Source organism: Staurois parvus, unplaced genomic scaffold (assembly GCF_062004578.1).
Source record: "Staurois parvus isolate SC_StPar_1 unplaced genomic scaffold, SC_StPar_1.0 ptg000832l, whole genome shotgun sequence".
Classification (NCBI taxonomy): Eukaryota; Metazoa; Chordata; class Amphibia; order Anura; family Ranidae; genus Staurois; species Staurois parvus.
This window is the reverse complement of record NW_028318628.1, coordinates 144201-158658: the sequence shown is the minus strand read 5'-3', so window position 1 is coordinate 158658 and position 14458 is coordinate 144201. Positions and strand designations below refer to the sequence as shown.

Below are 14458 nucleotides of genomic sequence, written 5' to 3'. Positions count from 1 at the left end.
TCAGCAACTACAAAAAAATAACTGCTGACCTTTAAAAAACAGCCACTCACCTGTCCCACTGACCGTCCTGTGTTCCAGACACCGGCATCTTCAGTGTGGGCACCCGGCTGTGACAGCTTGCGGCTTCACAGCCGGGTGCCCACTGTGCATGCACGAGTAGTGCTGCGCTTCCTGAATGGCCGTCTTCTGGGACCTATCACGTGTCCCACAAGACTACAGGGAGGGAGGGGTAGGAGGACAACTTCCACTTCAGATCACCTAGGTGATCGCAGCAGAAGCGGGTACCTGTCAATTTCAGGTACCTGCTCCCCAAGGTGCCAATCCTTAATGGGGAGCAGGGGACCAATCGTTAAAGCGAAACTTCCCCTTTTTAGGTGGAACTCCGCTTTAAGTTAAAAAGTTAATTCTGCTTACAGTGAGAGTGGTGTGAAATATACACCTGTCTTGTTTCCTGTATTGCTGTGTTAGACTGCAGCTTCTTATCACATGAATAGGGTGTGTGAAACTGCCCTTCTCTTAGTGTGTGAAAAACATTGGGTGGGACTGAACACCTGGCTTTGATATTCATGACTGAGTAGTTTGTGCTCTCCATGCACCAAACTACCTGCAACAAGGCAATTTTAAGCAGTAGGACAACGCATCACACTGCGGATATGCTTGCTTAGGAAAAAAAAACAAAAAAACAAAATTATATATGTGCTGGAAAGGTACATGTTTCTGGGATGCTTTTAAAAACGTAAATTTTCAGTTGTGGGTGGTGCATACCTTTGAACTTTTTACTACTAAACACACTTACCTGTTAACAGTTTAACCAATAAACACTGTAAACAAATCTGATAATGTAGATTTAGGCATCTTTATTTCATAACATACTCAACACAGAGTCCCGCGTTAACTAATCCCAAAGTAAACAAGTCTTTATTTCCATGAGAGAATGGAAATCAAGACGGCATCAAATGGAAGAATAGGTTTAAATAAAACGTCATTCATTCAGTAAAATCGCCATCGGAAGTTCATGAAACAGCGGTAGGCAGGTTGTAGAACTGTGCACAAGATTTCAGGGCTAGTAGAACAGTTCACTTGCTTGGAAATGTGCAGGTTGATGTAACTGGGATGATTCTTGGTAATCCATTGGTAGGACTAAGGAAGGCGTATCCATAGCACCAGTCTTTTACTAAAAGTGCTGGAGGACACTTCACTGGCTCTTTACTGCCTCGTGGAAAATTAAGGATCAGAGCACAGGAAGTATCAGAAAAATTCATAAGTCAGTTTGTTGCTCACATTACTATAAGTATTTTCGAGCCACATAGTTTAATATTCCTCCTTGCTTATAGAATGTGATTTCTGCCTCTTTATCAAAGGCGGCAATGACATTGAATAACTTTCCACTGGTTGTCTGAAAGGAAACAAATGCACAAGTTTAATGAATGTTTGAGCACTGTCAGAAGGTTATAAATCACAGGTACCCTAAGGTTGGAAAAATGACTCACAGTTAGTGTATAGTAAAGTTCTTATTCACATTAGGCTTTTGTATGTCTAATGTGACAATCTGTGGTGGAGATAAGTTGTACTGGAGAAGAAATACCGATTCATGCGAAGCAAGGCTCGCAGTAGTAAAGAAACTCATTCTACACCTATGCATTATACTGTAACACAAAGTTATCTGGTAAAAAAAAACTCTGATGGCAGTGGGCAACAACATCCAATTATTAATAAGTCTAAAATAAACCACACCCAGTTTATAAAAGAAACATAATCAAAATATTCACCTTGATTTCCATTGTGTCCCCAGGAGCCAAACTGTCAGGAATAGAAAAAGAATACTGCTCTTTTCCTGAAAGGCCAAGTGATTCGGCACTGTCTCCAGGTAAGAACTGAAGAGGAACAATGCCAATTCCAACCAACTGGTCTTTATGGATCTTCTCATAACTTTCAGCTATCACAGCCCGAACACCCTGTTGCAGATGATAAACATTAGGAAGAACACTCAGTTCATCCTGGCATTTCACATTTGAGCTTTCAAACATACCTTAAAAGTCTTGGGGAGACCAGGTAAAATGTATAACCTCACTTTCTTACCCAACCACTTTTTACCTAGTACCTACAGGTAAGGCTATAATAATTCACACTTGAAGCAGCCAGTGAGGTCATCGATGAATGCGCACTGAACTCTGAAATGATGGCTTACTCAGTGTGCTGTCAATTCAGAGTGCTGTGTCATGGACGTGACATCATCATGGCCTGGCCATTCAAAAGGCCAAAGCCTGTGAATCTGGAAGACCAGGTGAAGATGGAAGCCTTGTCAGTGGTGACAGTACTCTGATGGAAGGCTTCATTTTAAAACACGTCTGTCATAGCTTAAACTATCCAGGGGCCCACATTTTTTTTTTCTTCCAGGAGTTTACTACAGCTTTCATTTCCTTTTTCTCACCTGATACAGTATGTGCAATTTTTTGCAAGACGTAGTATACAATACCATGAATAACTAGTTAATATGACAACATAACACTAGAATAAACTATTCCTAGAATGACTGACCTACCATATAAAAATAAATTTTCTAAAACATTCCAAATTTAGAACATCTGAAAACATACCAACAAAAATGGTCCTTTGGCTGCCCAATCTCTTGAGTTTCCTGATCCATACTTTTTGCCAGCTATAATAATAACTGGAATATCTGCTTTTTGGTAAAGTTCTGCGGCATCAAATACATCCATCTGCAACATAATATCCAATTAGCATATTATATATGTACATGAAAAGCATTAATGAGTTCCTCACATACAACTGCTCACTTTGCAGAGGAAAAACCAAATACTGCAAATACATTCAGACACAAGACAACGGTTAAGCAAGTCAAACCAAACATAAATGCATCAACATATATATCTCAAGTACCCACCGTCTGTCCAGATGGAAAATGAATGGTCTTAGGCCCCATTTTGACAACAAGTTTATTCTGAAGCTTCATGTTTGCAAATGTGCCTCTAGTCATCACTGCATCGTTGCCTCTTCGGGCTCCGTATGAATTAAACTCCCTGGGTGCCAGGCTTCAAGAAATGATAAACAATGGTTTGTCAAAATATGAAATCAAACTAGCACAGACAATAAATACAGAGCATTACACAAAGAACAACACTTCATAAAACAACTCACTTCCTTTGTGCTAGGTACTTGGCCGCTGAGCTGGCACGAGGGATGCTTCCTGCAGGAGAAATGTGATCAGTAGTCACTGAATCTCCTAAATAAAGCAGCACATGGGCTTTCTCAATTGGCTGAACAGGTGCTGGGATATTGTCCTAAAAAAAGCAAAGGGCAAAACATACTCAAAATTCTACACTGGAAGAAAGGATGCATGAGTTGAATGTGAAGGGACAGAAAGTTAAGTTGAAAAGGTTTTAAATTTTGCTGTATATACGCTTTTTTTCAAAGTTTGAATTTCCAAACAGAAATCAAGCAGTCATAATAAAAAAACCCACAAATTTTATTGAATATGTTTTCTAGCAGAAAGTAAAAAAATGTTTTTACATTTTGGTCTTTCGTTTATAGCACAAAAAAGCCTATAAAGCATTGCACCCATGATCAGCAGATCAAAGGTTCAGTGTCAGTCTCCTGCTGACTGTCAGTGTAGCGGCCTGCCTGTACCTCTGATATGAACAATGACAAGAAGCTCAATGGACTAAAAGAGTGCTCTCCAGCACTTTTGCAGTTCATTAGTTCATTGAGAATTAAAAGCCATCAGCTGCAAAGGTTGACAGTACTTGTAGGCATTCATTCACAGATCTCTGTGAATGAACGACATGGCTATGTGAGGAAAGTCCCCAACAGCCGTGCTCTTTTCAAATTGTGACAGCGGATGCAGGGGATTGCTGCAGATGAGGGAACAGGTCGCGTTGCACCCTAAAAATGGGTGGAACATGTTAAACACATTCTCAAAGGTGAATTTATTCCTTAAGCACTCATTCAGGAACTGCCTGAGCAACAGATGCTGTTTCTAGCAGCAGGATCCGCAGTGTTTCCTAGTGTCCATGACTTTCCAAGAGATCCGGAGATTCTTAAGGCTCCTTTAGCTGCACCCCCATGCCCCTATTTCCAAGTGACTTCACAAGTGGAATCTCCATACTCCGTGTTACCCAGCCTATTCCTAGTGACTCTGTTTCTGCCTGTAACCTGTATCTTTGCACCTATTGTCTCCTCTGAGCATTCCAGCATACGTACAGCTTTGGCTGTACTACCTTCTGACCTTTGATCCCAGCATTTCAGTGCTGCAAGGACCTCTTACCTGTAGCCTTAACTTCCCAGTAGCAGCTTGCTCGGGTGAGTCAGAGGGCCGCAACTTGGGGACTCTGCAGTGTAGCCAAACCCCACTTTCAGGAGCTCTGGAAAAAACAAGGCTGTTCCTTAGACTCTGTGCCTTGGCACATCCAAAAGGTCCCTCATCTTCAATGTGCGAGTGTGCTCCCCCATTGGTGCCATAAGGTATCGTCTCTGTTCTAGACCAACTGTATCTTGTGTATCTGCATTCTCTCCGACTCCCTTCTCCCAGTGAGCCCAGAACCCTGTGCTGAAAGCCTTTATTTACTAGTACGCTTACCTGTCTGTAAGGCCAACACTCCCGCACAGACCTGCACTAGCCTACTGCCATTCCTGAGTCTAGTATTTTATGCTTTCCCAAATTCTCATCCCGAGTTTTCCCATACTGTGGTCAGCTGTAGCCTGCATGGGTCCACTCTATGAGCACACTGCGATCCAGGGTGCAGGCTGCATGGAGGTTCCACGATCCCCAAACATATGCAACAGTTGGTACACAAAACAGAGTAACTTTCAAAGACTTTACATATAATTCCCTATGTCATTAGGCCCAGGCAAGCAAAATCTCTAGAATGAAATTTAGGCATTGCAAAATCTGCCATGACCTTACCAAATCATATCTGACACTATTCCAAGTGAAGGTGATCTAAGAACAATACCACTTAAAGGTTGTAGTGTCAACAAGGGTAACCCAACCATCTGCATTCAATCTGATATGAAGCAAGGACAAAGTCTTTCCTAAGTATTGATCTGAAGTTCAGATTTACTCACTAGTTTGTAGAAAAAAGGTGGACTTCTGATATAGGTGGATCTGTGATCCCAAGGGAACACAGTGCTATCAGGTGCTTCAAGAAGGTTCCACCTTGTATTCTGCTTCTGAAAGATAAACAAACATACTGAATGTTACCAGTCCATAAAGACAATGTTCTACACACAAATACAGCAACAGTCATTTTAAAATACTCAAAATCTTCTGCTACTCTGATATGAACCACAATAAATATCAAGTTTCGCTTAAAGGGGTTGTAAACCTTACACATACCCAGTGAAGTGACTAGCCTCAGGTGACAAACAGATGAAACAAATAATAATTTGTACCTGTATCTGCAGTCTTCTCTTCTCAACATTTGTTTAAAGTCCAGAATTTACAAAGTGTGCTTGAGAGTTCAGAAAAAAAAGGGGGAGGAGAGCTTAAATTACACTCTGCAAAGCTCAGCCAGGACAGCTCTGAGAACTTACTAGCGGAAGGGACACACACCCCTTGACACCGCTCACAGGAACAGAGCTGAGGCTGTCAATCTGCTGGAGGTCCCTCCACTGTCACCATTTTTCTCTTGGTGTCAGGAAAACTTGTCAGAAGGGATTCATGCTGATAACAGGAACAAAGCAGCAGACAGAAATTGAAACAAGTACACACTAGAAAGGGATATGCTTTAATATTTCATGTCAGAGGTTTACAATCACTTTAAGCGTTCATATGCACATAGCCATACGCGGGTCGTACAGCATGCAAAGCCCCAGTAAAGTCTCTCCTGGGACCTAAAGCCTCCCATTGGGATGAATCAGATGCAACTGTATACGTGTTTTTCCCCAGGATTTGCATAATGCACCCTTATGCACACTGATGTGTCCAAATGCAGATAGCGTGCAACTGGAGCATATGTCAGTACGCATGGGGGTGCCTTACACAACACCCACAGCATAACCCTCTACAGCTGCATGTTAGAAATCTCAATAGACAACTGTACGCGGCAGCAGCAGGTCTTGGAGAGTCATTAAGCAAGATCTGCATGCTGTAAAGCCATATGTATTAAGTCAAAGACTGTCCTTTCGTACCTCTATTTTAATTTTTAATTCTTTAAACATAGATGGAATGACTACATTTTCCTCCACTTGTAGAACCTCCTCACGGCTAGGCCAAATGTCCTGCAGGAAGATCTTCTTGCCCTGAGCATTCTCCCCTAATACAAAACACAAATAGAAAAAAAAAATGATTTCTCACAGCAATTATGTGGCTGTCTGCATATACATTTGATCCACTATTCATATCGGATATATGGTTGTGCCCTAAAGGGACACTGTACCCTGTAAAGTCCCGCAAAGATCAAACTACCACCCTTTTTTTTCCATTTCTATGAGATATGTAGGGGTAGTAAAAAGGGAGGTAACATGCTATTTATGTGTGTATAGTAATCCTTTAAAGCTTTAAAGTAGGGATGCAGCGAGATTTCAGTGGCTAAAAATACCCCTTTTGGCCGTTGGCCGAAAAAAAAAAAAAAAACCTCCGCCCCTCACTGCCATCCGTCGCTCGGTAGTTCTCAGCCTTACCTGGGAAACCATCGATTCCGGGGCTGGGCATAGAGATGAGTGAAAAAAAGATGGCCGCCACTCATCTCTATGCACTTGGAGGACCTGAGAGATGCAACTTCCCGTCCATTTTTTTTTTTTTTTCTTATTAAAGCACTAGATCAATGCTTTTTTTTTTTTGATCCAATGCTTTACATTGTAGAGGAGAGATGTAGGGTCTTATTGATCCCATAACTCTCCATAAAGAGGAACTGTCACTAATTATTTCTATCACAACAGATGCATGCAATTCTTGTGATAAGAATAAAGGTGATAATTTTTTTTTTCTAAAAAGGGACACTGCAAAAAACAAAAAAACATAAAACAAACCCTTAAAATACATTTTTTTAACCACCTCCCGATCGCCATATAGTACAATGATGGGTGCAAGGTGGTTCTCTCGTTCTGGGAGGACGTCATATGACGTCCTCCCATTCTCACCGTGCATGCGCAGCTCAGGGAGCGCGCGGCGATCAGTGGTGCGCTGTGTCCCTCGGACACAGCGGATCACCGATCACGGAAAGAGCCGAAGATGTAAACTCAGTCATGTGATCAGTTGTGTCCAATCACAGCTGATCACATGTAAACAGGGAAATGCCGGTTATCGGCATTTCTCTACTCTCGAGCTGCCACGTTGACAGCTCGAGAGGAGAGCCGGTAATAAGCTTTCCGCGGAGGGGACATGTACACTGATCATCAGGGTACTGATGATCAGTGCCACCTGTCAGTGCTCATCAGTGCCTCATGCCAGTGCCTACCAGTGCCCATCAATGACATATCGGGGCCCATCTGAGCTGCCTTTCAGTGCCGCCCATCAGTGCCCACTACCAATGCCTCATCAGTACCCATCAGTGCCACATATCAGTGCAGCCTATCAGTGCCTACCACTGCAGCCTCATTAGCGCATATCAGTGAAGGAGAAAAATCACTTTACAAAAAATTTTAAAACAAAAACTAAGAAAAAATGTTTTTTTTTTCAAAATTTTCAGTGGTTTTTGGTTTGTTTAACCACTTGCCTACCAGGCACTTATACCCCCTTCCTTACCAGGCCAATTTTCAGCTTTAAGCGCTGCCGCACTTTGATTGACAATTGCGCGGTCATGCAACATTGTACCCATATGAAATTTTGATCATTTTTTTCTCACAAATAGAGCTTTCTTTTGGTGGTATTTAATCGCCACTGGGCGCTTTACTTTTTGCGCTATAAATTAAAAAAAGTGCAAAAAATTTGAAAAAAAAAAAAGTTTATTTGTTTCTTTTATAAAATTTTTCAAACAGGTATTTTTTCTCCTTCACTGATTTGCGTTGATGAGGCGGCACTGATGGGCAGCACTAAAGGGCACTGATAGGCAGTACTAATGAGGCGGCACTGATAGGCGGCACTGATAGGCGGCACTGATAGGCGGCACTGATGATTGGTACTGATAGGCGGCACTGACTGGCATCACTTCTGGGCACTGACTGGCGGCACTGACTGGCACAACCCCTGGGCACTGACTGGTGGCACTGACTGGCAGCACTGCTGGGCTGCACTGGTGGGTGGCACTGGTGGGCAGCACTGGTGGGCGGGCACAGGTGGGTGGGCACAGGTGGGTGGCACTGCTGGGCACATGTAGGTGGCACTTCTGGGCACAGGTAGGTGGCACTGCAGAGTGGCACAGGTGGGGGCACTGCTGGGAACGGGTGGGGGCACTGCTGGGAACGGGTGGGGGCACTGCTGGGAACGGGTGGGGGCACTGCTGGGAACGGGTGGGGGCACTGCTGGGAACGGGTGGGCGGGGCTAGTGGGCGCACTGCTGGGCGGAACTTGCGGGTGTCACTGCTGGGCACCGATCATCAGGGCACTGATCATCAGTGCCCTGATGATCAGTGCCGATCCCCGCTCTGACAACTGCCGGTTCTCGGCAGTACTTTCCTCACGATCTGACAGCGTGAGGAAAGTGCAGCCGAGAACCGGCACTTGCATTTCCCTGTGATCAGCGTGTCATTGGACACCGCTGATCACGTGGTAAAAGGCTGGTGGGATCGGCCTTTCACCACATCACGTGATCAGCTGTGTCCGTAGGACACAGCGATCACGGAGATCGCCGGGTGCGCGCCCCAGAGCGCGTTCTGGGAGGACGTCATATGACGTCCACTCAGAACTGGCCGGCCGCGGTGAAGCCGTCATTCGGCTATGCGTGGTTGGCAAGAAGTTAAGAAAAAATAAAAAACCCAAAGGTGATTAAATACCACCAAAAGAAAGCTCTGTCACAAAAAAATGATAAAAATTTCATATGGGTACAATGTTGTATGACCGCACAATTTTCATTCCAAGTGCAACAGCACTGAAAGCTGGAAATTGGCCTGGGCAGGAAGGGGGTATAAGTGCCTTGTAGGCTAGTGGTTAAAAAAGGTTTAAAGTGCCCCCGTCGCCCTGTGCTCGCACGCAGTGGTGAAAGCATACGTAGGCCATGCCCACATATGTAAATGGTGTTTAAAGCACACACGTGAGGCATCACCACGAACGTCAGAGCAGGAGTTCTTGCACTAGACCTCCTCTGCAACTTTACACTGCTAACTTGTAGAAATTTTTAAGACATCACCCATGGAGATTTTTAAGTATCGCAGTTTCACGCCATTCCACGAGCGTGCACAATTTTAAAGTGTGCTATGTTGGGTATCTATTTACTCACTGTAAAATCCTCTTTCATATTTTACTAAAAATTGGGATATATATATATATATATATATATATATATTTATTATTTTTTTTTTAAACAGTGTATTTTTTTCCAAAAATTATATTCATTTTTAAAAACTGCGCATTTCGGTGTCGGTTTTCGGCCAAGTGCATTTTGAATTTTCGGTTTCGGCACCAGAATTTTCATTTCGGTGCACCACTACTTTAAAGTTTAATGTAATTGTTCTTAACCAGGCAGTAAATGAGCCAATTGAAGGCTGTTCACAACATTGAAACATGCTCAACAGATCCCATAGTTTAACCTCTTGCTGAATGGCATTATTGGCCCATCTTGGTGAAGGAATAAATTAACTCCTATGCGTATGTGTAGGAGTTATGTCGTTCTGGCACCTGCTAATCAAGATGGCTGAAGATGCCAAACCCAAGGGAAGACCAGGTGAAGAGGTTTGTGCAGGGGAGCTTGCGGATATCACCTAACTGGAGGGACAGCAAGTACTGGCGATTTTAGTTCGGATTTAAAATTGTTTCTCTGAAATGCAGCACAATTTCTCTCTCTTTCATAAAAGCCGCCATTACACAAAAATTCCACACATGGTTGACAGACTCTCCAAAATGATGTCTTCAGGTTATTCTACAGCAACCAGCTCTGTCCAACACAGAGCACTTCTGTTGTCTGACCTCTCCAAAAACTGAGGCATCTCAAGAAGGTAGAATTCCTGCCTAACACCATAACTAGCCTAAAAAGTCACCTCCCCCCTCTTGGTACAGAAGAAAAGAAAAGAAAAAAGAAAAGAGAGAAAGAAAGAAAGAAAAAAAAAAGGAAAAAGAAACAAAAAAAAAAGGAAAAACAAAAAAAAAAAGTGTGTACTTAGCTATTTTTAGCATGTTCTGATGTGGTCACGTGAACCTGTGTCAGTTAGTGGCGACTGCAGGGGAGAGGATAGAGCGCTCAACAGCTGAAAATTCCAAGCATGGTGACGTCACCCATAGGCTCCTATGTCCCAGCTGTTGTCTATGGTCCTGCCTCTCCCCTGCAGCTACCATTGACCAAACCAGAGCAGGATGAAGTGTAGATTATTTTTTTTTTTTAAACACACAAGTTAGTCAGCATAGGTACCAGGAGGGGGAGGTGACAAACATATTTTGATAATGTAGAATTTGAAAACCAGTAAATGCCTGAAGTACATTTTCCCCATACTTTGCATGGCCTATTGAAGAATCATGATCACTTGATGGCAGAGGTTAGAAGCTTAAGCTGGAAAGGGACATTTTCAATTAATACAGTAAAGTGTACATTGTAGATAGTAATAACTTTTTTAAGGCCTGAGGTGTGCACTTCCACAATCTCACAAGGTGCCACATACAGATGTATGTACAGCATACTCTTCTACACATAAAGCAGATGTACTAACCATGTGTTTTAGAAATATGCATACTTTTAAAATATTATAGGCTCACCCAAAGCTTCTGTTTGCAGATCTATATTTACAGTGCCTGCTAGAGCATAGGCAATAACCAAAGGTGGAGAAGCCAGGTAATTGGCACGAATGCAACTGCATCGGCTGCCTTCAAAGTTTTTGCTTCCAGAGAAAATGCCACAGGCTACCAATTCCCCCTGGAAGTTAAAATTAAAAAAGTTTGAGAATATCTAACATTCATGCAATTCAAATTTAGCTTTATAAAATTTACAAACACATAATCAACATACCTCTTTAATAGCAGTGACAATTTCCTCCGGTAGCGGACTGGAGCTGCCCACACATCTTGAACATCCATAACCAGTAATGTCAAACCTGGTTCAGAGGTTATATATATATGTATAAGTAGGTGTAATATCAGCTATTAATTCAGACTATATATCTTACAATCCTGCTTTGTTCCTCAAGTGGATATTAGGATCTACGTTATGTATAATTGCGCTTGTCTCTGCAGATGTGATTGCCAATGTTGGCTGGTCTGATGCAGGTACCGCCAAATGAAATTACAAGGCTTAAAGTATAATTTTAGCCAAAATGTTTTCTTTTAGACCAAAGAAGGATCATAACCTCTCATGTTTATACTACTGTGTGTGCCCCATGTGGGGAGACAATATCATTGGGATAGAAAGGGTAATAATACACACACGCTTTTTTTTTTTCCAGGATGGAATTTCTCGAACATACAGAAAAACAGGTGCCAAGAGCAGCCAAGCATTTATCTGCAACTAAAACATTCACCAACCAAGTAAGAGACAGCTTTTTTGAAGCTGTGTGTGCCTTGTCTTTTTCCAAGTCTGAAGTTAAGTAAAAGAAATAACTTACCCTAATTGGTTTAAGAAATGCAGCACACCACTAGCAGTGAGGTAATGAGTGACGGTACCACTTCCAGGAGACATGCTTGTGTTTATATAGGGCTTCACCTTGAGTCCCGCTTCTACAGCTTTCTTCGCTAAAAGCCCTATCAGAAATCAGACTACATGTTAACCTGCTGTACCTTACCACTACTATTTCAATAGCCAGCAACCAAGTAAGTACGCAGTGTTCATTACACAAGGTAAATAAGAAATTAAGAGGCATATTCAATATGTGGTTCAGGGTATACCTACACCAATTTATCCAAAGGATTTGGGGATATTACTGTGTATATATACACAATTTATTACATATTTCATCTTCCATGGATGAACAGGAATTTTTGTGCTTGCCATAAAATCTGTTTCATCGTGAGCTCAGTGGCACACAGAAGACCTATGGGGTACTAGAGTTGCACAAACAGGGTCACAAATAGAATGAGCCTTCCAGAAGTGAACAGAGATGTCAAGATACATACAAGATTGTGGATAAACACCACCAAGTTGAAAGTCACCCCATAATGGTGAGTAGGCGATACACAATGAATGTAAAGCAATGTCCTCGCTGATATGGAACGAAGAAGCAATTTTCAAGAAAAAAAAAAAAAAAGATGACTAACAGCCTTAAAAATGTAGACCGACAAGGTAAAGCTGGGTACACACGATTCGACTATTGTCCGGTTCCTGTTGAACAGGCAGAGATTCAGACCATGCATGCAGCTGTCCTTCCGACAGAAGCCGGTCTAAGGACCAGGTTTTGTTGAAGGGACAATCAAGAAGACCAGAATTTGATCAGCGCTTGCAGCCAATGTCCCCCTGTCAGAACATAATGACACAGTGGGAACGATCGCTGTAATAACATCGCTTGCTTAGTACCGTGATGGTTTTTTTTTTGCTATTTTGTTTTTTCAGTCAGCCTGCTGGGTTAAACAGAGAAATAAAAAAAAAAAAAGAAAAAAAAAGAAAAAAAAAAAAAAGAAGTGTGTATCAGGCTTTAGACCGTTAATTTACACTCCCCACAAGGCTGAAGCAATTGTCACCAAAAATATGACCCTTAAAGCAGAACTAAACTCTCTTAATAAACATTAACTATTTTTAATTCATATGCTACTAACATTAGTAAATATATAGGAAGGTATATTATATTTACTTGTTTTAAAGTGTTACTAAACCCATGACCCTGCATTCACTAAATCTGGTCTCCCACAGTACACGGAAATGCAATTATTTTAGCAAATCTCTGCTAAATACCTTTTCTCCCCAGCAGTATATACAGTGGATATAACAAGTCTACACACCCGTTAAAATGTCAGGTTTCTGTGATGGGAAAAACACAAAAAAAAAACACCACAAATATAAATCATTTCAGAACTTTTTCCACCTTTAATGTCACCTATAAAACTGTACAACACAATTGAAAAACAAACTGAAATATTTTAGGGGGGAGGAAGTAAATGAAAAAAACTAATATAATGTGGTTGCATAAGTGTGTACACCCTCTTATAACTGGGATGTAGCTGTGTTCAGAATTAAGCAATCACATTCAAAATTATGTTTAAATGACAGGAGTGTACTGACTCCTATTTTAAGTGCCTCAGATAAAGTTCAGCTGTTCTAGTAGGTCTTTCCTGACATTTTCTTAGTCGCATCCTACAGCAAAAGCAATAGTCCACAGAGAGCTTCTGAAGCATCAGAGGGATCTCATTGTTAAAAGGTATCAGTCAGGAGAAGGGTACAATAGAATTTCCATGGCATTAGATATACCACGGAACACAGTGAAGAGTCATCAAGGGGAGAAAATATGGCGCAACAGTGACATTACCAAGAACTGGACGTCCCTCCAAAATGGATGAAAAGACGAGAAGAAAACATGTCTGGTAGGCTGCCAAGAGGCCTACAGAAACATTAAAGGAGCTGCAGGAATATCTGGCAAATACTATATCTTTCAGCATGACAACGACCCAAAGCATAATTCCAGATAAAACAAAGGAATGGCTTCACCAGAAGATGATTAAAGTTTTGGAATGGCCCAGCCAGAGCCCAGACCTGAATCCGACCGAAAATCTGTGGGGTGATCTGAAGAGGGCTGTGCACAGGAGATGTCCTTGCAACCTGACAGATTTGGAGTGTTTTTGCAAGGAAGAGCAGGCAAATATTTCCAAGTCAAGATGTGCCATGCTGATAGACTGAGTGCTGGAATAAAATCAAAAGGTGCTTCAACAAAGTTTTAGTTTAAGGGTGTGCACACTTATGCAACCATATTATTTTAGCTTATTTTTACTTCCCTCCACCTAAAATATTTCAGTTTGTTGCTCAACTGAGTTGTACAGTTTATAGGTTACATTAAAAAGGTGGAAAAAGTTCTGAAATTATTTATTTGTCTCATTTTTGTTACATCACAGAAACCTGACATTTTAACAGGGTTGTGTAGACTTTTTATATCCACTATAGTAGTCTTCTGATTTCTATCAATGTCTGGCCAAGCACTACTTAGAGGAGAATGAAAACTCCTCCTACAAGCTTTGATTGTCCTATTACAAAAAAAACCCCTCTAGCAATACACACTAAACTGAGCATGTGCAGAGTGACTCCTAGAGCCCTGTACTATCAGGAGATGGATTGTGGACAGAAGGATCAGGAAAAACAGGATCGAAAAGGCTTTTTACACAATGCGGAGGATTAACCCCTTAAGTTCCACAGCGAGTATAACAAGCTTGCTTTACTGCATACACAGACTGATTTTACGGTTGTGGGTTTAGCAGCACTTTAACTTCTGTTTTTGTTTT

General features: G+C 41.8%; 1 protein-coding gene across 1 annotated transcript in view; it reads right to left on the bottom strand.

The window, feature by feature from the left end:
- Nucleotides 1-837: 837 nt before the first annotated feature.
- The window catches only part of IREB2 (iron responsive element binding protein 2), a 55902-nt gene continuing 42281 nt past the window's right edge, over nucleotides 838-14458 (bottom strand). The window contains exons 14-23 of the mRNA XM_089655272.1: nucleotides 11644-11779; nucleotides 11052-11136; nucleotides 10802-10958; nucleotides 6151-6275; nucleotides 5086-5190; nucleotides 3160-3302; nucleotides 2906-3053; nucleotides 2598-2720; nucleotides 1770-1955; nucleotides 838-1396 (exon numbers count right to left, since the gene is read on the bottom strand). Of these exons, the coding sequence (XP_089511398.1) occupies nucleotides 1286-1396; nucleotides 1770-1955; nucleotides 2598-2720; nucleotides 2906-3053; nucleotides 3160-3302; nucleotides 5086-5190; nucleotides 6151-6275; nucleotides 10802-10958; nucleotides 11052-11136; nucleotides 11644-11779 (1319 nt within the window). The 3' untranslated portion in view covers nucleotides 838-1285. The remainder of the gene's footprint in view (nucleotides 1397-1769; nucleotides 1956-2597; nucleotides 2721-2905; nucleotides 3054-3159; nucleotides 3303-5085; nucleotides 5191-6150; nucleotides 6276-10801; nucleotides 10959-11051; nucleotides 11137-11643; nucleotides 11780-14458) is intronic.